At 53.9% G+C, this 25,351-nt stretch overlaps 1 protein-coding gene across 1 annotated transcript in view; it reads left to right on the top strand.

The window, feature by feature from the left end:
* Positions 1–25,351, top strand: part of PAX5 (paired box 5) — a 157,357-nt gene that overhangs the window by 120,722 nt on the left and 11,284 nt on the right. The window contains exon 8 of the mRNA XM_036330365.1: positions 10,308–10,409. Within this exon, the coding sequence (XP_036186258.1) occupies positions 10,308–10,409 (102 nt within the window). The remainder of the gene's footprint in view (positions 1–10,307; positions 10,410–25,351) is intronic.

Raw genomic sequence — 25,351 nt, forward strand, 5'->3', positions numbered from 1 at the left:
AGTGTTCTTCTGCACTTTGTTTTATTCACTCAGTTATGTATCTTGGTGCTCTTTCCACAATCCATGCATTCAAATCCACCTCACTGTTTTTCAAACTGTGTATTATTCCATCATAGGGAAGTGTCATAATTTACTTAACCCTGCCATTATGATAGAATCTTGGATTGTCTCCTCCCATCCCTTCCTTCCTCCTACCCTCCCTCCCTCCGTCCCTTCCCCCCTCCCTTCCTTCCTTCCTTCTTCCCCTCCCATAAAATGTAAATCTTGGTGTAGTTTTCTGTGTATTTCCATAGGTAAAGTCCTAGAATTAGAATTGCTGGTCAAAGGGGAGGTGTGTTCTGTATTTTGCAATTCACCTACTAAAGCAGAATAGTGCAGGGAGGTGGGTGGTAAAGGCACGACTCTGGCATCAGATGGCCTCAGTTTGCATCCAGCTCCCCCTCTTTCTAGCTGGGCATCTTATCTGCAAATTGGGGATTATAAAGATTTATCTCTCCCAGGGTGGCTATGATACTTAAATGAGATGATACATACAAAACACTTAGAATGGTGCCTGGCACATGGTAAGAGCTGAACAAATGCTAATTGTTACTGTTGTGGATGTTACTATTACTATTATTATCATCTCCCAGGTCCGATGGAGCACTCAGGAAGGTGCTTAGGGCTTAGTGGTAGGCACGAGATAATGCATGTATGTGTGAATGAAGGTATGAGCTAGCCCGCAGTCGCCCTCAGCATTCCCCTGCTGAAATACTGCCTTCCCTCCGTCTCTGGAGCAGTGCCTGTCCTGGCAGGAGGCACTGGGCATCGAGCCACCGCCAGCATCCTGCCCCCGCCTCCCATGTTGTTCACAATAACTCACGGTTTCTTGGTGGCTTTCTCTCTTCTCCCCCTCGCTCACACACAGTCAGGTAGGCGGAGGGGGAGTTCGGCTGGTGCCCTGTGGTATTCAAAGTGAAGGGCTTTCACGCTGCCAGGGTAATGAATTCTCTGCAGCCTTGCTCGTTAGAACCCTGCCTTTGTCGGTTTATTAGGTCAAACCAACAATTGCTAGTTCGAGGACGATCATGTCATAACTGTGCATGGAAATATTGACTGGGCCCCAGTGTGTGCTCTAAAATGCCAGGCAGGTGAAATTCAAAGACGCTCGGAACTGAAATACAGGATTGGAGTCTGGAAGTTTCCAGTGATTCCAGGGAAGTGGCCAAGGTTGGTCCAAATGAAGGAATTGGGAGTGTAGAGCCTGCAAAGTAAACAGTGCCCTGATGAATGAATTGTCAGAGTTGCCTTCCCCGCTCTCTGATTCCGGGTTAGATCTTGAACCAGGACAATTAAAGGGAGGTCAGTCAGAGTTTAGCTAAAGGTGGGGAGGAAGTCATTTTGAGAAAAGAAATTTAGGGTTATTGTTTCTAAGTAAATAACACCACCTCCACTAATGGCTAATATACCTGTCATTAGCAGCCAGCCAGGCCTGCTGTAATGACACCATACGGCTCATCGGCAATTAGTATGTCCATTGTGCACAGGCGAGTTGGGGTGTACCATCACTGCCAGCCTTTCCCTCTATGTGTGATACCCACCAGCACACGCTTTACTCATGGCAGGTCTGGACAGAGGGAGACGTCAGAGCAGCCCCTGTTCAAATTGTCACACGTTTCAAACGCCAGCTGGAAGGAAGGAGCCTGGGGGTGTACACACTACACATACACATACACCGGGGTTTGTGTGGCAGGACCGACCCCCTCCCTGTGTCCCGTGTGCTGGGCTGTTTCTCTCCTTCTCCCCTCAGGTGACAGGACCCTGTCATCCGCTTTGGTGTTGGTTGAAAATCTCAGCTCATGTCACTCAAGCACGGGTTGACTTTTTTCTATAAGCGTCAAAGTATCGTTTTTAAAAGTTAAGAACATAACCCATGTGTTATTAGAAGGAACACGTGAAGGTTTTATTCAACTCACTAGAGGCCCAGTGCATGAAATTCATGCACTTGGCGGGGGGCGGAGGGGCGGAGCGGGCCTAAGCCGGCAGTCGGACATCCTTAGCGCTGCTGCAGAGGCAGGAGAGGCTCCCGCCACTGCCACTGCGCTTGCCAGCCATGAGCCTGGCTTCTGAGCAGTGCTCCTCCTGTGGGAGTGCACTGACCACCAGGGGGCAGCTCCTGCTTTGAGCGTCTGCCCCCTGGTGGTCAGTGCACTTATAACAACCAGTCATTCTGCTGTTCAGTCAATTTGCATATTAGCCTTTTATTATATAAGATAAGTTAATGAGGGAACCTATAAAAAGATAAAAGTGGTCCCAAGAGCATTTCAGAAACCAGGGGTTTATATTGTCCCAGGGGAATGGCATTTGAAAAAAAAAGTTCAATAAAATTGCTAGATTAGATACAAACTTGGGTAATGTCCTATGGGGCAATACACCCAAACTTTTGGGTTATCTTTTCTGCCCAATAGAAATCTAATTTCCCCATGTCTGGGCTCTGATCAAAAGTAGAGAATCGTCAAACACATGTATATTCTCTTTGAGCAGTGGTTCTCAACCTTCTAGCCCTTTAAATACAGTTCCTCAAGTTGTGACCCAACCATAAAATTATTTTTGTTGCTACTTCATAACTGTAATGCTGCTACTGTTATGAATCGTAATGTAAATATCTGATATGCAGGATGGTCTTAGGCGACCCCTGTGAAAGGGTTGTTCGACCGCCAAAGGTGTCGCGACCCACAGGTTGAGAACCACTGTCTTAGAGGTATGTGTCTTGGGTGTGCCTGTTACATTGAAAGGCTGTGCTTCCCACCTTTAAGACCTGTTTTTGAAAGTTGTAATAATGTTTCTTTCCACCCACAAAGGGTTTCTCATGGCTCTGAGACTCTAGGAAAGGCTTTCTGGGAAAACGTCCTAGACGTGTCTGCAGGTTTGGGTGAAATGGTTGCTCTGAGACAGAATCAGAGCTTTGGCTTTGGTGCCCCCACGGAGTTCCTGTGCGGTTCCAGGTTGTCCTGCAGGGTGAGCTCAGTGGTTCCGTGGCTGGAAGCTGGGAGCGGAGCCTTGACAGGCAGTCCAGTCCAGAGCGTGGAGCCTGGAGCCTGGAGCCTGGAGCCTGGAGCCTGGAGCCTGGGAGGAGATTGGAAGGAAACAGGGTAAAGGGAAGAGCCAGCTGACCTGGGCAGATCAGGGCCATAGAGAGGGCGCCCGGGAATGGTGGGTCAGGAGGGGCTTGGGGACTGACCGGACATGAGGGAGGAGGGTGTCTTGAAGCTGGCATGGCTGGGAGGCCAGTGCTGTCGCCCACAAAAACAAGGGAGATGGCAGGACTTGAGGGCTCTGGGGGATGGATAAAGGTTGGAAACTGACAGCCTGAGGGCTAAATAGGGCCTTTGTTCAAGTTTACTTTGGCCCTCAGTGTATATTTCAAAAACTGGATTAGCATCAGCATCCACACAGACAGGAGATTCCCGAATGAAATGAAACCTGAGTTCTAGCTTCTGTTGCAAAGTAGCCAGAGCTGAGGAGGGGCAAGGTGGGCAGGCACTCCCAGCTCTATAGCAGCCAGCACCAGCCTCCAGCTCCATCAGCACGGCAGTGAAATGATGCCTGTGACTTAGGGAATGTTGGAGCAGAAAGCCGCCGAGAGACCATCTGTTCTCACTGCTTGAGCAATTCAGGTGGGAAAACCAAGGCCCAGAGAGAGGTGGCACTTACCCGAGGGCACACAGCAAGTTCCAATGCCCCTTCCTGGAACGTGAGGCTTCCTGGGCATTAAAAGTCCCCAGCGGGTATGATAGTCACTTTGTGAAAGCATTTGCCTCTGCCAGGCAGCTCTGCCTGGGCCCTGTCTGTGGAGATGGCCCACCTCTGGGCAGAACCTCCGGCCCAGGGCTGTCAAGGCCCGCAGACCCTCTCTGGGCATCGAGCCACCGCCAGCATCCTGCCCCCGCCTCCCAAGTTGTTCACAATAACTCACGGCTTCTCAGTGGCTTTCTCTCTCCTCCCCCTCCTCACACATAGTCAGGTAGGCAGAGGGGGAGTTCGGCTGGTGCCCTGCGGTATTCAAAGTGAAGGGCTTTCACACTGTCAGGGTAATGAGTTCTGTAAGGGTTTGAAGAGGGGCTGGGAGGATCTCCATGTCATGTGTCTGGGAGTGACAACCCCCAGTGGTTAATTACTGCCACACGATGAGAACCGAGCTGGTAGCAAAATGAGATAAGTTCATTATGAGCTAAATGTGAAGTTAATTGGATTCACATTTCCCCCCATTAGTGCACATAGAGAGAGCCTACCTAGAAATGGGCTGCATGAAGAAGAAAAAGTTGCATCTAAGCAAAATCAGATAAACCAGGCCTATTTATTTTGTGGAGTTTGTGATAAAGGGCTTTCTGAGATGGTGAGACAGGAACCGAAGTTGCTTTCAGATGGTAGAGCCAATGTCTGGTTAATCTCACCTCACCAGTGTACAGCCATACCACCCTGAACGCGCCCGGTCTTCTCCAATTTCATCTTGGCAGATATCTCTGAGCACCTACTGTGTGCGCCAGCCGGCGCAGGGGCCTTGTGTTGACTGATCCTTAAGCACCCCCGGCCTTGGTGACGTGCCTGAGACATGTCAGAGAAGGGACTGAGAAGGTGAAAGTGCCCGTACACTCCAAGGCCACAGAATCCCCAGCTCAGTGCCCGGAGAGTCCTCACAGGCCATCAGAACAAATTTGAGGCTTCATTCCATGCTAGGTTTTCCCACCAGGGAGTCCAGCCTCGGCTCAGATTTGGATAGGTGTCCTTAGAAAGTCCCAGGCAGCGTGATGAGAACAAGAACGGGTGACATGTATGACGTCCTGTATCAATCAGCTATTGCCATAACACTGATGCTTAGCAAACCACCCCAAAGCTCAGGGGTTACCACCACCATGGCCCCTTCTTGCTAATGCTCTAGGGGGTTGCTCTTGCTCTTGCTCATGGCTGATCTGGGCTGGGCTTGATGGCAGTTGTAGGTTGGGTCCATCTCTGCTCCACATGTCGCCCTTCCTCCTTGTAGTGGCTAGCCAGGGCCTGCTGTCACGGTGCGGGCAGAGGTACAGAGCGGCACACCCAGCAGCACAAGCATATGACAAGCATTTGCTCGCCGAATGCCTGCTCACGTCCCACTGGCCACAGCCAGCACGTGGCCGAGCCCAAAGGGAAGGGGCAGAGAAGCATGCTGTCTCCTGGAGGAGGAACTGCAAAGGGTTTCTTTTTAGTTTTTCATAAAACTGAATGAATTTGGTTTTACTTATTTTTTAAAATTATTATTTTTAATTTGCTTGGTTTTTTAAAAGTTTAATATTACATTTTCCCTACATTATTTTTGGAGTCACATTTTATTTGACCACTTACTTTTCAAGATGATGGTTATAAGGGTGGGGTTAAGGGTTGCAGCCAATAAGCCAATCTCCCCCAAGGCTCACCGGGGCTGGCACTGTGCCACGTGTTTACATGCTTCTCACTGCCCCCCAGGATGCCCCACGGAAGAGGCCTGTTTTGTTATTGCTGCCACGGTGGCACAGCACGGGGTGCAGCGTGCAGGTTTGCCAGCCAGACTGACTGGGTTTGAAACCTGCCTTTCTTACTTACCAACTGTGAGCAAGTTACTTACACTGTCGGTGCCTTCGTTTCCCCACAGCAAAATGGGGGTAATAGGAGTTCTCTCGTAGGGCTATGGAAGGAATAAATGGATAATAGTTCTCTCTGTAGGTGTTAGCCGTTGTTCGCTCTAGATTAATGTTGGCTATTATTAGCCTCACCTTACAGATGGGGAAACGGAGGCTCCGAATGAGTGAGGAACTCTCTCAGGACCACGCAGCCAGCAAGCGGTAGAGCCAGGAGTGGGGCCTGGGCAGAGGGGACGCTCTTCAGTGCTGTGCTCTGCTGCCTTCCTGTCCATTCCGGGCTGCGTTCCGCCTCCCTGAGACTTCCCCTCCCGGTCTTATGAAGCTGACTGGGAATTTTACAGGCTGTGAGGATTAAGTGGAATAATGTTTATGAGCAGCCTACCCCCGTGCCTGACACAGAGGCGGGAGGGGCCCGGGTACCTGGAGATGACACAGATGCCAGTTTCTCCCCTCTTTGCCCACCGCACCACAAGTGATAACGCAGATTCTGCTTTTGAGGCCAGTCCAAGGAAGGTGCATGCAGCCTCAGGTGGTAGCCTCTGGGCCTGGGGACGTATGCGGGGTGGAATTGGAGCCATGGACAATTCAGAGGAGTTCCCCGGTGACAGGGAGCTCAGAGGCAGTTATTTGTCAGATGCAGGCGGCCATTTGTCAGGTCCTCCCTGTGCACAGGGAGGAGGGACGGGGGATGGAAGGGGTTCCCAGCGTGACGGCCAAGTCCTGAACCGCAGCTGGAGCTGACACCAGGCCCCGCGGAGGCTGGAAGCGGCGCACAGCCTGCCACTGTCCAAGGAGACGCGGGAGCCCTGCAGGCAGCAGCTCACAATGCAGCGTTGATTGTGGAGGCTCCAGAGCTGCGGGCGCAGTTGAACGTTAAGGTAGAAAAATCTACTCACAGTCGAATTATCCTTCGTGTGTTTGCACACACTGACCAGTATGGGCTCCTGGCTATCGCTGAGCTCAGATCTCTTTCTGAAAATTGGGAAAGACTGATGATCAGAGTAAAAGGCTTGCCCAGGGTCCCACAGCAGTTCAGTGCAAAACTGGGGCTTGGATCAGTAAAAGGGCCTTGGATGGCCTTCTCGTCCTGGCTCTCCACGAAATTATGAGCACTTGCTGTGTGCCCGGGGGCTGTGCAGCCCTGCCCCCCCTGTGGAGACTTAACCCTTTGAGTGCCAACCAATACCCTAGGAACTCTGCTAAAATTGCCAAGGCATTTTTGCTGATTTTACAACAGCTTAGGGAAAAAAATTATGAATCGCAAGTCAATGAAGTTACATATTCAAAAACTTAAGGAAACCTTTACTACATTGACATATTTAGCAATATCATCGTCACTAATAAAAAGCAGACTTAGAACTGGACACCATTTCGAAGCTTTGATAGCGCTCCCGGCACTTTTGGTGAAAGACAGGAGCTCCTCGGCACTCAAGGGGTTAATATTGATGCATTCGTTCCCAAACAGGCATGGACACCCACCTTCTGATAGCCCACCTTCCACCACACCCTCTCTCCTGCTTTAACCTGCCCACACTTTCCAGTTGCTAACCGCTAATTCTCAGCCCTCTCTATTGACCTTTCTCCCACCCGCCTCCACCCCTTCCCCCCACCCAAAAGCTCAGGCTGGAGCTCCCCAACCTGGGGTCAAATCTCCGCTCTTTTTGCTACCAGCTGTGTGACCTTAGGCCAGTTACTTAACTTCGTCCGCAGTTCCCTTTCTTATAAAGTGGGCGTGGTCATTGTTCAGCCCTCATAGGGTGGTAAGGATGATAAAGTGCATTAGTGTGTGGAAAAGGGTAAGCGTGTCTGGGACTAGTCAGTGCTGTCTTATCGTTACTGACATCATCACCTCCATCTGTTAGTGATGGTGCCCCCTTTGCCCTGGGAGGATTGGGGTGGAGAGCAGGGAGGCCTTCAGAAGAGGCACATACTTAAAGGGCCTTGAAACACTTCAGAGGAGCTGGCTCTTGAGGGTGGCATTTGAAGGCAGGATGAAGGCCTAGTTGATGGGAATGCAAGAAGAGCAGGTAGGAATGAGCAGCATGAGCAAGGGTGTGGGGCAGGAAAGAAGTACGGGGCAGTTTGGGGAATGGCTGTGGAAGTCAGAGTTGATGAGGCTGGAAAGGTCACAGGTCGGGGACACGGGTTGAGTAGGGCCTTGGAAGCCAAACTGAAAAATCTATATTGAATTGAATAGGCAGCAGGGAGCTGGTGAATCCAGAAAGGTGTTGATTCTAGGCACCCGTGACCTGGCTGTCTCAGCAAACCTTTCTATTGGTTCCCGTAGATGAGCTGATTTGCTTGTGATTTTCCAGATGGAAGGTATAGCCAACGATTGGTAATTTTGCTGTTCCCCACCCCACAATGTTTACGTCTCTATCTTGCCTTCTTGTACTGGCTAAAACTTTCTGAACAGTTTTCAGTAACGACAGGTTTCCTTAACATGTTCTTGACTTTAATAAGAAGGCTTCAAGTATTTCACCAGTTAGGTATGCTGTTGACTCTAGATTTAAGATCAATATCAGATCAAAGCAGTATACTCCAATTCTTATTTACTAAGAGGTATTGTGAGGAATTAGTATTGAGTTTCAGCCAATGCCTTTTCCATAGCTTTGATATAATCACATGTTTCTCCTCCTTTGATACATTAATATGCTTTCCCAACCAATGCTTTAATATCGATCATCCTTGTATACCCAAATTAAGCCTTTTTTGGTCATGGTATAGTATTCTTTTTCTAATATTACTTGATCAGTGATATTGATTTTTTGCATATATATTAATAAATGAACAGTTTAGTAACAGAAATATGTGTCCCTTGAAGATATGTAATACTTTAAACAATAAAATAAAACTTAAAAAAAAGGATCTTGCTCAAAACAAAACCAAAAAACTTGTTCAAGAAGCTAAATGACTGAGGCATCTTATTTTTAAAAATGATTTTAAAAAACTTAATGTTTCGACTAAGGTTATTAGGCTATTCATATTTTCTACCTCTTCTTGAGTTAATTTTGATAATTCATGTTTTTCTAGAAAATTCTACTTCAGTTGAGATTTCCACATTTGTTAGTGCGGAGCAGCCATGCATTTCCAAATGGTTTTTAGCATCATCTCTTCCATATCTCTGGTTGTATCTTCTCCTTATTCTTAGGTTCATCTATCTTATTGGTCTTTTCAAATAACAATTCTTGGTTGTATTTATTGTTACGTCTGCTTTTCTGTTTCCTAATTTGTTATTTTCTGCTTTTTCCTGATCCACTCCTTCCTCCTCCTTTCCTTAGGCTCACGTTATTGCTTTTTTAGCTGGCTTCTTGAGTTGCGTGAGGCTTCAGTGAGGCACTGATTTTTCAATCCCTTGCTTTTGGAATCATGGTTTTAAAGCATGTGTAACAGAGGCAGAAACTATTGGGGTTCAGTCCCCGTTGAAGAAAGAACCCCATCCCAGGAGCCGGAGAGCTGGATTCCAGTACCAGCCTTGCCTCAAATCAGCTGAGTGTCTCTAGGCACGACCTTCCTCTCTCAGGACCCTCTCATCCATCTCAGGCAGCCAGGCGAGCTCCCCTGCACTAGGCCATCTCTTATCAGGACAACACCCTCCGTCCCCCAGGAGGCAGATATAGCTTCCTCTGATGTGCTCCTGGCTCTCATCCCAACACACATATCCACGGAAGCTGTGCAGTTGAACTTCATTCTGTGTGATGGAGCCAGTGAGCAGGGTGACTGTGTGGCTGGAAGGCAAGGCTCAGTCTGGGTGTCCCAGCTGAGACACATGGAGCCTCTGGACACGGGGTCAGAGGCACGGCTAGGTATGTGTGCAAGGCAGTGGAGTGGGGTGGCTTATCATGTGGACTTTGACCTTCCAATGTCTCAAATCCTGTAAAATGGGGTAGTGCCAGTACCTTACCTCATAGGGTTGTTGGGGGTTAATTGAGTTAATAATTTAAAATACTAAGAACAGACCTGGTGTCTTGTAGTTTCCATGTTAGCATGTTTGGCTTGTCGTTGTCATTAATAGCATGGAGGCAGGGGGTGTGGGCGATGAATGAGGACTCACCCTGCTCTCCAGAACCTCGCAGCCTGCAGAGGTGGACACGCTCTTGCCAGCGTCTGCCTCCCGGTCCCAGTGCCCAGCACCCAGCACAGTATCTGGTATCAGGAGGTGCTTCCTGTGCCTTCACTGAATGTGACCGGCTCTAGCCGAAGGCAGAAGAATTCAGTGAGGACCAGAGCTGTGGGGGTTCGAGGCGGAGGGAGGCATCTGAGCTGGTCTCTGCAGGCGGTGATGTTGGGCCGGTGCAGCAGGAGCAGAGGGTGCTTCACGCAGAGGGCACAGCAGAGCAAAGGGGTGGCGGTGGGTGCTGAGGCCCAAGTCCTACTGGGGGCAGAGAGCAAGGTGAGCCGGCTGGAGCTGCAGTTCCCAGGGACACAGCAGAGCCATCCTGTTCCTGCTGTGTGGAGCCAGGGTGGCTGGAGGTGTGCATGTGCGTGTGTGTGTGTGTGTGTGTGTGTGTGTACATGTGCGTGTGTGTTTCCATGCGAGTAACGTGAGGAGCTGGGGGCATGTTGGTGCTCAGCGTCCAGACGTGACAAATGTGCAGATGTCCGGGGAGCGGTGGACATGAGCAGCTGGCCGCGGAGACGCTCACCCTGTGATTTGTTGCTTTGATTCCTCAGGCCGAGACTTGGCGAGCACGACCCTCCCCGGGTACCCTCCGCACGTCCCCCCCGCCGGACAGGGCAGCTACTCAGCACCGACGCTGACAGGGATGGTGCCTGGTGAGTTTGCATTGTTGGCGTCTCCACAGCAGGCGGCACATGGGGTTTCGGGGGGGGCGGGCATCTCCCCGAACAGCCCTGATGACCTCTATGCTTCTGAGAAGTGGACCTGAATAAATCAGGCGGAGGTCTGCACTCTCGGCTTCCTCTGCAGCCGGGCCTGCCGTGGGGCCGGGACCAGCCAGTGGCGGCACCCGGGGGGACATCAGAGAGAGGGGGGCTATTGGCTGTCACTCAAACAGTCCTCATTGGCCACCTGGGAAGTCTGAACACAGAGGGGTGCGGGACCTGGTCGCAGGTCGCCCAGCCTGGGGAGTGAGGGCCCTCCCCCATCCTCTCCTCCCATCTCCCTTCCCCACCCGCTCCATGTGACATGAGCACAGGGAGAACCCCTGAGGAGCTCCCCGTGGCCTCACGCTTTGGAATTGAGGACCATGTGCACAGGACAGACAGAAAGCTGTCTGGTGGGTTTGTCACTTGACTCTAAACTGAACACCCTGTGGCCCTTGAAACCTGCTCCCCTCGGGCTGGCAGTGTGTCAGTTTCTTTCAAGACAGTGGAAGGGAGGCCACCACGCGCCCTTCCATGCACAACACAGCACATGGCGCTGTCCTCGTGCGAAGGGCACGAGCACGGCAGGGGTACCCCAAGTACCCGTTTTTTAAAAGATGCTTAAAGACATGATCAGGGGAAAGTCAGGTTGAAGGGTTGTTACACTTCTTTTAAGGGCTCGTGTGGTCCCTTGTTTTGAGTCATTTACGGGGCCACACGACTTATTCCATGCTGGGGGGCTCCAGGGGCGCTCCTCTCCCTGCACACACTGCTGATCTCTCAGGCGTGTGGAAAGCCAGCTGGTTATTTCTCCCCTTGCCACCCCAGGGACTTCTCTTTGGAGCCTCACAACAGCTCTGAGAAGTAGGCGGGTGGATCCTTCACCTGCTTTCTTGCTGAGGAAGCTGAGCCCAGAAAGGGGTTGGGACGGGCCCAAGTCAACCAGCAAATAGGAGTCCTGACCAGTGTGAACCCCCCGTAGACCCAGGCAAGAGGGACCTATTCTGGCCCCATAGGCCCCGCCCCTGATTGGCCATCTGCAGGGTCAATGGGATCTGTCCACCTGGTACCCGAGCCCCTCCTTCTAGCCCACCCTAGGGTCCTGTCCAGATAGTACCAGACTCTTCCAGCATCTTCCCTGACTTACATCACAGGCATGTGCATCCCAGGGCTGAGGACTGGCTCTTCGCGGGGGTGTGGACAGAGCTTGGGTGTAAGTGGGTTTGGGGAAGGGAGGGGCAGCAGGGCAGATCCTTGGCTCTCCCACACAGCCAGGTCCTGGCGCAGATGCCCAGGGGTCCCGGAATTCTAAATTCACTCCTGCTTTCCAGGGTATTACAAAGATGTGTTCAACAAGGTGGGAGGACGGAGCATGTTTCATTTAACGGTTTGTTAGCTTGATTTATGGCTTTCAAATATGAGACATATGGGAAGTGGCCTCCGTGTGTACGCTCGCCCTGGGCCATGCCAATGCCGAGAGGCCTGCCAAGGTCACACCTGCAAAGCCTTTGCCTTTTCTGCTACCAGGATGGGCCCGTGCAGAGCACAGGGGACTAGCAGGCATAAGGCAAACAGGTGGTGGGACAACCCCCGCCCCCACTCTTCCCAACTGCGAGCAAGCTAGGGCAGCCTCAGGAGGTGGATCCCAAGCCATCTCCATTAGTGGCCCCTCGAATTTAAGCAGCATCTGAATGAATGCAAAGTGCTTTCCTGGGAGCCCTGTGAGGTGGGCCGGTCTGGAGTGTAGCCCCCGTTTTCCAACAGGAGAATCCGGGGCTCAGAGCAGGTGGGGAGTTTCTCAAGGCTGCACAGCTTGTATCTGGGTCTTTGCCGGTCAGTTCAGCACTCCTGCCTGTGTCTGTGCTTCCAGAGGGTAGGCGGCAGCATATTGGCAGCTGAGGCCACCAGCTGCCCTGCTGCCTCCCCACTGCCAACCCCAAAGAGGCCACGTTCAGAGAGCAGCCGAACTTTCCCGAGTTTACCCAAACAGAGCCTGCCCTCCGGCCCCCATCGTTACTCCAGCCCTAATTACCAGGCGCAAAATACACACCTGGCCATGGGCCTGGCCCAGCCCCGGTGGGAGCTGATGGCAGCTCCTTGCCCATTTATGGTGGCAGCAGGTAGGCGGGGGCTGCCACAGGCTGGCCCAGGGCGTGGTCCCCTGAGACTCTGTTTCCCAAGCAGAGGCAGGGTACGTACACAGTGTACTGTTGCGCGTGCCTCTCCCCTCCCTTTCTCTTTTCTCCTTTTCTTGTTTTCTCTTCTCACATACCCCAGCACTGTCAGGGCCAGGAATCCATACGCGGTGGGCATGGTCCTTGGTTCCTGTTCCTCAGTGTCCAAATCGCTGTCACGGCTTTGGGACTGTCTCCAACATGAATTCCAAATGTGCCTCTTGGACGGCTTCAGGGACATTGCAGGCTCTTACGCACGGTCTTTGCAGGAGCTGCCCCAGGATTGGCCCACAGCAAAGATGGCCCGCCTTTAGCAGAGCGGGTCCTTGGCCTGCCATTCAGGCATCTCCATGGTCTGGCCTCAGCTTGCCTTTCCAGCCTCCTTTCCCAGCCTGTCCCCAGTCCTGACCACTCCTGGTTCCCAGCACAACTCACGCTTCCCGGTCAGTGTCCCTCTTGATTCTGTGCCCTCAGCTTAGACCACTTCCTACTACGGCCTGTTAGGATCCAGTGTCACTCTTCGGGGCTGAACATGCATCTTACCTGCCCCGTGAAGCCTTCTGGCATGGCCTCCTCTGGGGATAGAGCCTTGCACTTGGCTTTGTTGTGCCACAGGGCCCACTGTGTTTGTGGCCCAGCTCGCTATGCCACTGGGAGGCGACCTCATTGAGGACCAGGCCCTCTGCTTGGTTTTCTGCACTATTCATGGACCTTAGCACATAGTAGGTCCTTTTGCTAAGGGAGGGAGGCCCTCCAGGGCTGCAGCAGACAAGATGCTATTTGACAGGAGGTTCTCGGACAGTGATGGCAAACCTATGACACTCGTGTCAGAGGTGACACGTGAACTCATTTTTTTGGTTGATTTTTCTTTGTTAAATGGCATTTAAATATATAAAATAAATATCAAAAATATAAGTCTTTGTTTTACTATGGTTGCAAATATCAAAAAATGCCTATATGTGACACGGCACCAGAGTTAAGTTAGGGTTTTTCAAAATGCTGACATGCCGAGCTCAAAAGGTTCGCCATCACTGCCCTAGGAGTATGGTGGGTCCTTCCAGTCCTGGCACTCTACTTGCCATGGATTGGAACACATCATTTGTAGGTGCCTTTCAATTAAATTTCTCAGTTAACTGACAGCTTTTATTTTCTTGACAGTAGGAGGTGAGGGTGAGGGTGGAGCAGGAGCTTGGGCCAGTGAGGGGGTCTGGAACAGCAGCAAGAGGCGAGCAGAGACAGGCCCGGCTGCACCCTGCAGGAGGAAGGAGAGACAGGTGTGATTCCCTCTGCTTCCAGGGCGCGTCCCCGCCCCGCTGCTCCCATGGGACTGGCCCAGCCTGCCCTGCCCCTTCTCATCCTTGTGGGTTTCACCTCCTCAGAGGGGTCTTCCCTTTGACCCCAAATGTATTCGTCTCCTATCGCTGCTGAAGTGAGTTACCGCAAACAAGTGACTTAAGACAAGATAAATCTGCCACCTCTCAGTTCTGGAGCCCAGGCTCTCACAGGCTAAGGCCCAGGGGCAGGCAGGGCTGTGCTCCTTCTGCAGAGGAGAGCCGTTCCTTCTCCAGCGTGTAGATACTGCCCAGATCCCTTGTTCGCGGCCCCGTCTTCATCGTCATCTGCAAAGCTGGCAACATGGGGCCGAGTCTTTATCCTCACGCCCCCGCGCGGGTTCTCTCTCCTGCCCGCCTCTTCCACTCATAAGGATCCTTGGGCTTTTATTGGACCCACCTGGATAACCCAGGCTACTCTCCTTATCTCCAGGTCAGCTAATTAGTAACCTTAATTCCCCTTTGCCACAAAACCTGCCATGCTCACAGGTCCCAGGGTTAGGACGTAGACATCTGAGGTGGGGGGCTGTTACTCTGCCTACCACACGGTCTAAGCCAGCCCCCCACCCCACTCCTCTCTTAAAGCGTCCTGTTCTTTTCACTCGTGATTCTAAGCACAATGGAAGGAATTTAATCAGTGCTTGACTCCTTCCTTGCGGGCCTTCCCCTCAGGTCTGTGCAGTCCACAGGGTTGCGCAGTCACAGGCTGTGTCTGTCTGTTCACCGCTGTGCCGCAGTTCCTGGCTGAGTGCCTGGCCCCGCTGAAATAAGAAGAGGGGCTTTGGGCTGGGCTGCAGTGAGAGCTCGGCCCAATGCTGGCACATGCAGTGAGGATGCTGGGCAGCAGCCTGGTGAAACAGGCAAGGGCTGTGCCTGGTTCTGAGTCACCAACCTGCTTCTCACTAGCTGTGTGACTTGGGGCCTGTGATGTAACTTCTCTGTGCCCTCATTTCCTCCTCATCAGTGAAATGGGGATGATGGTAATAAGAGTGAGCATGAAATGCGGTAATATGTGTAAAAAGCCTTAGAACTTTGCCTGGCACATATCAAGTGCCATATAGGTGTTCTTTATAATGCTGCTGCTGATTGTTTATAGAGGGGACTGAGCTGGGTGCAGTGGTGAGAAGACAAGCCTAGCTGGCCTGCCTAAAGCTGGCCTGGCCGAGTTGGCATTAAATTGAGAGATGCCCAGCAGAGCTCATACCCCATGGATCAGCGGGAGCAGCAATTAGAGAACCCACAAGAGTGTTGCCAGGCAGGAGTGGGGCAGACGCTGAATGCTGCAGGTCTGGGAAACGGAGAGGCACCTGGGGTTGGTCTGATTGAGAAAGGTCCCTTGGAGAAGGGGGGCCTTTAAGCTAGGCTGTGGCAGGTGTCCTTGGCCATCTGAAGAGGAGGCAGGGGGTGAGCCCAGTGGTGGAGTGGGTTCACAGGGGGGGTGGGCATGGCTGCCAGCCCAGGCTGGGTGAATGGGGTTGGCGGGAAGGGGCCTGATTGAGGAGGAGGCTGGTGGCCAGCATGATTAGGTTTTGGATTTGTCAACTTTCGGAGGCCAAGCAGACATCCAGGCAAGGTCCCTCTGCAGACAAGTGGCAAAGCAGGGGCAGGGTCTGGCCCAGAGAGAGGGAGAGCCGTGGAGTTGCCCCAAGAGAAGTGGCGGTGGCGGGGGGTCGGTGCCGTGGAAGGCGTGTGGCTTCACCACTGCTTACCTCTGTGACTTTGCACAAACTCTCTGAGCCTGCCTTGCCTGCAGTAACTGAGATCCCAGGCCTGTGAGGCAGGGAGGGCACTGAGGTCTGGAGGGGAGGAGATGTGGGTTTCTTTTGTCCACCTTTAGCCCCTCCCGACTTTGAGCATGCAGGCTTGGGGGCTGGGGCCTCAGCACCAGGCTGGGAAGCCAGAGCCTGGATTGTGGCCGAGCTCAGCCAGAACCTCAATGTGTGATCTGTCTTGGCATTTCCACCCTCTGAGCCTGCTTGAGCGGGTGGACCAGGGATAGTGCAGAGGTCGGCTACCTGTTGATCGTTCTTGACTCTTTGCTGCCCTCTAGTGGCCTCCGGTCACTCTGCCACATGAGGAACATGGAATTGACCCCAGGAACGCCAGGCACGGCTAGGATGAAATGGCAGGTGGCTGGTCATTTGTTCATTCATTCATCCTTCAAACATTTCCTAAGAGACACTGGGTGCTAGTTCTGAGCTAGGAGTGGTGTTACAGACACAGCTCCTGCCCTCAGGGAGCTCACAGTCTAATTGGGGGAAACATAAAAAAAATCAACCTTGCATGGGCATCAGGGTGTGACCAAAGCCTTGGAGAGGTGACAGGGACGAGCAGGAAGGGCAGGCTGGGCCTCCTCCAGCACTGAAGCCTCAACCCCTGGAAACATCTGGGGCCTGAGGTGGTACAAACTGCAGCCTTGACAGGTGGCAGGCTCTGCCTGCGGATCTGGATGGGGTCAGAGGTGAGGCTGCTGTGCCTCCCAGGATGGAGCACAAGGGCCTGGAAGGGTCTGATCTGGACAGTCTCTGTGACCGGCTCCGGGAACCCTGCATTGAAGTGACTCTGGGACTGGAGAGACTCGGATGAGATGTTTGCTGCATCGGGAAGAAAACAGTTGCAAAAGCAACGACTTCGAGATGGAAAGCATGCTGGAAGCATGACGGTTCCACTGGAGTTTAGGAGACCTGGGTTCTGATTCCAGCATTACCGGGGGACATGGCCTTGGAACCTCCTGCTCTCTCTTAAAACAGGAGGCGGGAGCTCGGGGAGATTGGATTAGATGCTCTGTAGGGGGCCTTCTGGTCCTGCCATTCAAGGGCTTCTCAGGCTGTGACTGCCCTGCCTGCTGATGTCACCTCCGGGCTGGACTGGAGGGCTCCCTGCCACGTCTGTTCTAAGTGGGCAGCAAATGGTTTCGGGTTCCCTTCAAGTCTGGGCTGTGACGAGGGCAGCGAAGTGGGGGCAGGTTGGCCTGGGGCAGAGAGGAGTGTGGGTGTCCTGAGGAGAACCGATGGCCTTGCTGGGCACTGGGCCCTAAGTCCTGACAGCCAGTCAGCTTCCAGGAGCTAAACCCTCAGACTGGCCAAGGGCTGCAGCCCAGGTGCGCACCGCTTTACAGAGCAGCTGCAGGGGCGCTGGCCTCAGCACCGGCCACACAGAAAGTGGCAGAGCAGCCTGACCCCGAGCCCCCGGGGCTTGGGGGCTCTTTCTGCATTGCTTCCGAGGACCACTTCTTGCCGGAGGGTCTTCCAAGACTGCTGGGTGGCCCTTCTGCCTGGCTGTGGGGTCGAGCCCTGGTTAGGGCCCTGGGAGGAGACAGTGCCCTGCAGGGTCCAGGGCTCAGACCACCTGCCCAGGTCCTGCAAACAGTAGGTGCTCAATGCATGTAGGTGCCGTTCATTTGAATGTGAGCTTGCCCCTCCCTACCCTGTCCAGTGCAGAGCCGAGGCCCCGAGTCCAGCTGCGTAATAAACAGGCTTCAGCCGACTTCCACGCCCCCCTCGCTCCTCCAATATTTGCTCTGGCTCCTCTGGAAGACGCCGAGACAATGGCCCTTGTTACCCTCTGTTTGAGTTATTTATTTTTTTCACTTTTCCCTCCTTCCCCTCTCGGGGGACTCGCCTCTCGCCCTCATCCCTCATGTTTTCCCTTTCACTTGACTGTCATTCTCATTGTCCTCCCGGGGCCGGGAACGCAGGGTGACAGGCAAGGGGAGCCCAACCGGGCCGGGAGGCTGGAAATATAGTCATTAATGGGACCCGCGAAGCCCAGATGTCCTCCCTGAATGCGGGTAATTTGTTTTTAATGAAAAACCACGCGGTGACCCTGAACAAATGAATTTTCTTTATAAGGAGTCTATGTGCAACGGCAAATAAAGGACCCGGATCGGGGAGACGTCGATCCAGGGTGGAAAAAAGAGAGAAAGGAAGAGGGAAGGAGTGGAGTCGAAAGGAGCAAGAGGGATAAAAGAGGGCGGAAAGGGAAATTTAAAAGGACAGCTGTGCTCTCATGTCCTGTTGTCTAAAGAGCCTGCTCAGGTCACGGGTGCCTTGGGCACGGTCCTGCCCAGCAGGGTGCTCGACAGTCATGGCCATCCTGAGAGCTTGTCCACAACGATGCGAAGAATAGGGACCCCCGTCTGGACAGAGCTCTGCTGTGTGCAGGCCTCTGCGGTGTGAGCTCGGAGGGTGCCCCCTGCAGTGGTCGGAGGGCACGGCCATTCGTCCCACTTCACAGAGGTGAAAACCGAGGCGTAGGAAGCGTGACTTGGTGACGGTCACACAGCCAGAGTGAGTGGTCGGATGCAGATGGCGAGGGGAGGGCTTTGCCAGGTTGGAGCTTGACTCTCAGAAGCACCGTGTAACATTAGAGGTGGCTTTCTCTGTGTGACGGAGGAGAAGCGGCAGCGGGCGGCTCGGAGGCCCCGAGGCACCGGGTCTGTACAGAGGGGTCTCAAATGGAAGCAAATCCCCACGGTTCCTGGAACTCTCTTCCCATCAGGGCTTTGTGAACATGCAGACTTTCTGGGAACACTTTGGGTGGGGAATTCCTGGAAAGAGAACTCCTGACAAGGAGCCAGAGACTCCCCCCCCCAAAAAAAAAAAAAAATGGCTGCAGGGACATTGGAAGCTGGAGACCAGACATGGGCCACCCACAGCACCAGGACGTTTTGGGGGGAATGTAGAGCAGGGACTGGGACCGCAGCAAAGGCAGTGACTCAGCAGAGGACCGGGCTGAGGGCCTTGCCCTTGGAATCGGGGAGTCTGCCTGAAGGAGAAGCCTTGACGGCCTAGGTTGGGGTGCCTCTGTGTGGTGTGCGGAGGGGTCTGTTCTAACTCGAACCTCCTGGGGGACTCCACTCCTCCTTCCGTCGTGGGTGGACAGGGCTGGATACTACCGCTGTTTAGAGCTCAGCCTGGGAGTGCATGGATGAGGCCAAGGAAAGGACTTGTTCAAGGTCACATGGCATGTCAGAGGAAGAGCCAGGCTCTTGCTGTGGTAGCAGCTGGCCCTGTTGTCCCCTCTGGGCTAGTGGGAAATATCAACGTGTGCTTCCCGCGCCGCCCCCCCCCCGCTCTCTCGTGTGCTTCTTGGGACCTGGCCAGCTGCAGAGCGTCTCCTGGGATGCAGGCGGGTCTACCCAGCACCTGCCAGAGGTTCTGCCAGGACCCACAGGCCAGGCTAAGGCCCAGGTCCTCTGCGCTCTGCTTCTCCCCAGAGTCAGGCAGCTAGACAAGAAGGAGTGAGTGTTTCCTTTCCCTGGGTTCAGGTTCCCTCTGGAAGTTGTGACCCAATTAGAAAATCAGACAAATAGAAAAATCTGGCCGTGTCCCGGCTGAGGTTATAAAGTCTCGGCTGGCGTGTAGGTCTCTGCTTCCCATTCCTGTCTGTGAGCCTGGCCGGCGCAGGCTTCCTCCGCCACCTGGAGCAGACCTTCCCTGGCGCTGTGCTTCTCTGTAATGGATGGTTGTTTCTCTGCTGACTTCCAAAATGATTTGAGGCAGCTTCCTGACCTTTTAATAACACCAGCCCAAACCTGAGATCCCCGTTGTCACACAGGAGGCCTGCCGATGGGGCCCGGGGAGCTGCTGGCCCCACCCGCGAGGGGACTGGCTTCCAACAGGTTCCCACCGCCGAGCCCGGGCTCTGAGAGGGCCCTGTGCCTGGAGCTACCGCGCTTCGCTGCTGGGAGCAGCTCGTATTCTTGGAAATAGTTTCTGCCTGGGTATATTCCAGAGCACACTTCCAAAAACGTACTTTCAATCAAAGAGATCACTAGAAAAGCTGGGAGAAATTGTGATTTCGACAGTGGACCATGACAGACTCCAGAGGGGGTTGCCAGGGGCCAAGCGAACTCCTCTGGTAAGGTCTTGGATTGGTTACACCACCAGTGAGCTGACCGGGTGGTGTCTCTCTTCATTGTCCTCATTGGTGGGATGAGTTCTGGCCTCCCTTCCTTCCTTCCTTCCTTCCTTCCTTCCTTCCTTCCTTCCTTCCTTCCTCCCTCCCTCCCTCCCTCCCTTCCTCCCTCCCTCCCTCCCTCCCTCCCTCCCTCCCTCCCTCCCTTCCTTCCTTCCTTCCTTCCTTCCTTCCTTCCTTCCTTCCTTCCTTCCTTCCTTCCTTCCTTCCCACTCTCCCCCTTTAGTAGTCTCCTCCTCCCTCCCTCTCTCCCTCTCTTCCTCCCTCCCTCCCTTTCTTCTTTCCTTCCTTCCTTCCTTCCTCCCTCCCTCCCTCCCTCCCTCCCTCCCTCCCTTCCTTCCTTCCTTCCTTCCTTCCTTCCCACTCTCCCCCTTTAGTAGTCGCCTCCTCCCTCCCTATTCACATCCCTCTTTCCTCCCTCTCCTCTTCCTTCACTCATTCATCCAGCCAGTCATCAGACAGTCCCTGAGCTCCTCCTGAGTGCTGAGCACAGAAATAATTGAATTTCGCAAGACCCAGGAGTATCTCTGAGGAGAATCGCCCATGTTACCTGCTCAGAATGGAAAGGAACCAGCTTGAATGTGGGGGCTTGTGGGATTTCTAGGCCCAGGACTCCTGGGGGACAGCAGAGGGTGAGGTGTGTGGGGTGCAGGAGCCAAGGGTTCGCTTGCTGACCGGAAGGGAGGCTCTGGCCTGTGGCCAGCTCACCCTGGGTCTCCCCGGGAAGCTCCAGGGAAGCCTGGTCCCTGCAAATCTCCATCCCTGGCACGGGTGCCAGGCCCCTGTGTACAAACAGGGGGCTCAGTACTTAGGAGCGGGGAGGAGCGGGGAGCGGCCCTGAATGGCTGCCTGCTTTGGAAATTTCTATGCATTTGTAATAACAGAATTACCATAATTTGCTCGTTAACGAAGCTAGATCAGTCAAGCATTGTTCCATCGCGGGTGGGGAGGCCACTGCGCCTCGCTCTGTACACGCTACACACCCAGCCAGCATGCCAGCCCGTTAGAGCGCTGGAAATTAGCATGCAAATGGTCCTAATTCGGTGGGCGAGCTGTCAGGCAGCGCCTCTCTGGCCTTGTCTCTGTGAAGGGCCTGACAGCCCAGCTCCAGCACCGGCCCACCCTCCTCGCTCCAGCCAGGAGGGGCTCCGAGGGCCACCTCCAGACTGACAGCTTGGCGGCCTCCCTCCCTCCGTCAGCGCCATCAGGCCTGGCGGCAGCTTCCCCAGGGAGCAGGCAGGGCCTGCCACCATGCTGGCCAGACTGAGGAGGCAGGCGGGCGAGTGGGCTGGTGGGGGAGGCTGGCCGGGGCTCAGGCCCACCAGCCCTGGCTGGACTGAGGCAATGGGGCAGTGAGGGTGGAGGGGCGGCCTCCAACTCAGGGCCTGGCTGGGGCGCAGGGATCCTGTGGCCGGTGGGTTCTGAGAGCGTCTCCGCGGGAACTCCGGGGTGCCTTCTCCCACCTGCACATCCATGAGGAGCAAGTTCAAGGCCTGCCGGCTCCCCTTCTTTGTGTTCCAGGGTTGACCTTAACGTATCCCTGCTCTCCTTCCCGCACTCCTGGGACATCGCTGCCGAGTCTATGCCCAGGACCCCTCCAGCTGTGAAGGAGAACTGGGGAGGCTGAGAGGTGTGTGGTGCAGGCAGGCACCTGGGACCAGGACTCAGCACCTTTGGGTCTCAGTCTTCCTCCAGGTTTACTAGCCTTTGGGGAAGTCACCTCCCCCCTCTGGACCTCAGTCTCTGAATTGTTATGGTGGAGGCATCTTGATGGTCTTCCTCCGGAGCCGTCCAGAATAGGAGGGAGGAAGAGGCCTGAGTAATGGACATCTAGTGGGAACTTCTGTCAGGCAGGCCCTGTGCCGACTGCCTTTCGTTTCCCAAGCTGCCCGCTCTCGCAGTAACCCACCACGCTAGTGTGGATGTTAACCTGCTTCACAGAGGAAGCGGCTGAGGCCTCAGCCCACACAGGGTCATGGAGTCCAGTCTTGCTCACCCCAGAGCCCTTCCAACAAGAGAAAATGCAGGCCCCCGAGAGCCAGCTCATGCTTCCTCCCTGACCGTGACCGGCCCGGCGATGCCACCTTGCAGGCAGTCTGTGCTCCTTCCCGTGCCCAGCACATCCTCAGGGCTGAAGAAATGAGAACCCAGTGGGCCCAGCTATGACGGCCTTTGGGGATCCGCTGTGTCCATCCTTACGTCCCCCCTGACGTGTGACACAAAGTGAAGAAACGACTGTGGGAGGAAGAGGGGAAGCCACCGGGGTTGCCTAAGGTTTCCCAGGCTCTTTCTCGGGGCCTTGCTCCTTCCCCCCCAGGAGGGGAGGCAGCCCACACCAGGACTCGGGGCTGGTGAGTGGAGAGCAGGCTGGATCTCACACGCCCACAGCGGGTGGTCCTTCTGTGGTGAGCAACCTGCTCTCCCCTACGTGGCTGCCCTGCCTCCTTTGCCTGTTTTAAGGGAACCTTTCTGGGTCTTTTTGGCTTTCAGGTACGTGGGGAGATGAGAGAGACCCGCTGGCTCCTGGCTGGGGAGTAGAGGGGGCCCCTGAGCCGGAGCCTCCACTACACCACAGCACTCCCCGCCCCCAGCACAGAGCCGGGCACGGAGCAGATGCTCCTGAAGGCTGGGGAAGCCACACTGAATAACGTGTGGACCAAGAGGGAAAGTAAACACCACACACACACAGTCACACACACACATTCACACAGAGACATAGACACACATACACACACACACACACACACATTCACACACACACATTCACACAGAGACATAGACAGACACACATTCACACACACACACACATTCATACACACACACACATACACAGACATAGACAGACACACATTCTCACACACACACATACACACACACACACACACACATACACAGACATAGACAGACACACATTCACACACAGACATAGACAGACACACACAGACATAGACAGACACACACACACACACATACATACACAGAGACACACACACGTGCAGGAATGAACTGAAAGCCATCCAGCCTGCCTGCTTCAGACCAAAGGCCTTGAGCCAGGGGTAACTTCATTTCCGTGTGCTTTTCCTTCTCACCTGCCCTTCGGTTTGTTTGTTGGGACCCTGGCATGAGCCTGGTGGAACTTCAGGTCCCCACGTACCAACCTCTCAGCAGCTGCCATCAGAGCGTCTCCTGGAGAGCAGGTCCTGCCAACACAGGACCCAGGCAGACACTCTGAGGACAGCTCAGGGACACATCCATTCCCACCCCAGAGGGCCGTGCAGGGGACTCTGACATTCCCTGGATGAGGCCCGACTGGGGCCTGCAAACTGCATTTCTGCTCCAGGAAGAATCGCCCTGGCTCCCCCTAGTGGAGAGATGGGAGGCATCACCCTCTGGCGTTCCTGGTGTGTGGCAGGACCTGACAGGACCACTTCCTGCTGCCACACCCCTTCTCAGTTTACACACAGTTGGTACATCCATGCTGTCATGGAATCCTCACCACCAGCTGGTAGGCACCTCGGTGTTCACTTCTGTTACAGGCTCAGGGAGAAGAAGGGCATGTCCCAAGGTCATGCAGAGCCAGGACTAGAACCCAAGGTACTTTCCCCTCCACCCAACAGCTCCCATCTGGCCTCACTCCATGAGTGTCCTTGGCTTTAGCCAGCAGACCATCTGCTGCAAGACCACACAGCTGGCCCTTCCCAGCCTCCAGGCATTAGGCTCCAATGGCCAGAGGTGCTCACTCTGTGTGTGGGTCAGTCTTTCAATAAATATTTGCAGCAGCTTCCTTACTGGTCTCCCGACTACCACTCTTGTCCCTTTTAGTACATTCTCAGCATAGCAGCCAGAGTGAGCCTGTTAAAATCTGAGTCAGGTCATGTCCCTCTTTGCTCACTCAGAGTAGAGGCCAAAGTCCTTATATGATCTCTGCCTTTATACTTCTCTCCTTGACCTGATCTTCTACCTCTTCACCCCTCACTCTCTCCAGCCAACAGACCGCCTCATTCACCTCCTTGCTCCTCCAACACACCACCCACAGTCCTGCCTCAGGGCCTTTGCACATGCTGTTCCCTCTGTTTAGAGTGTTCTTCTTACAGATACTCACATACTAACTCTCACTCCCTTCATCGCTGTATTCAAAATTCACCTTTTCAGTGAAGCCATCCCTAGTCACTCTATCTAAATGTTACTGCTTTATGTTTTCTCCTTACCACACACTGTATGCTTTATTTTTATTTATTTGTCTTATTTGTTGTCTATACCATTAAAATATAAGCTCTCTAAGGGCAGGAGCCTTATCTGGTTTGTGCACGGTTGTATCCTCAGTGTCTGCAACAATGCCTGGTACTCGGTGAATATCTTGGGGAATGAATAGGTGGATGAAGTACTGACCGCTGTGTACCTTGCATGGAGATAGACACACACCGGGTCTCCCCAGCACTCCTGTGGGCTCTCCCACCTAGCCCTGCTTTTGCTCCTCTAGGAGGCTTCTCCACTCTTCCCTCCTTGGCCCCCCAATATCACACCCCCTCTCCTCCCAGGTCCCTCCCTACAAAGCCACCTCTCGGCCAGATCTGTGGGCCGGTCCCAGAGAACACAGATGGAAGTTCGCTTTAGGAAAGGAGAGATCTCCATCAGCAGAGCCAACTTCAGGGCTGACCTACTCACTGCTCTCATGGGGGAACTGAGGCCTGGACTGGGGAAGGGCCTTGTTCCCATCACTTTGTGGCGCAGGTGGGACTTCGCCGGGGCCCCTGCCTCCGGGCTCAGCCTCGGCAGTTGTGGGAACTGGCCTGAGGGGTGGCCCTGACTCAGCTCCCTCCACAGAACATGTACCTTATCAAGCTTGCTGAGCAATGGTGGTGGCTGCCCAGGGCAGCAGCTCAGAAGTTTGGATAAACACTCATCCCTGACCCCAGCCAGAGATGCTGATTTTACTCATTTTTTTAATGAAAAATCTTCATGTAAAAACAAGCCCCAGCCCTGCCTGGTGTGGCTCAGTTCGTTGGGCGTCAGTCCGTGCACCGAAAGGTTGCAGGTTCCATCCCTCGTCCGGGTGTGTATGGGAGGCAACTGATCAATGTTTTTTTCTCTGTGTCTCCCTTCCCCTTCCTCTAAAATCCATAAGCATGTCCTCAGGTGAGGATTTAAAAAAGCAGTAAGCCCCAGTGCATTTTCAGCCGTCACACAGACCTTGTGCCGTGTGCCAGGGACTGAGTTGAGCATCGAATAGTCCCACACTTTTTGGTTCACAGAGGGGTGGCCTGGTCGTCTGGGTTTCTTAAGCTCCTCAGATGATCCTAATGGGCAGCAAGGTTTGAGAACCACCAGCCTGGGTCACGGCACGTGACTCCTGCCCTCTGGGCTGCTCCGCTGTGGGAGGACAGCACAACTTAAAGAGAAAGGGGCTGTTGACCTGGTGAGGAAAGGTGAGGAGCTGGGAGGCTGCATCTCCTCCAAGGCAGCCTCA

Source organism: Myotis myotis, unplaced genomic scaffold (assembly GCF_014108235.1).
Source record: "Myotis myotis isolate mMyoMyo1 unplaced genomic scaffold, mMyoMyo1.p scaffold_m19_p_12, whole genome shotgun sequence".
Lineage (NCBI taxonomy): Eukaryota > Metazoa > Chordata > Mammalia > Chiroptera > Vespertilionidae > Myotis > Myotis myotis.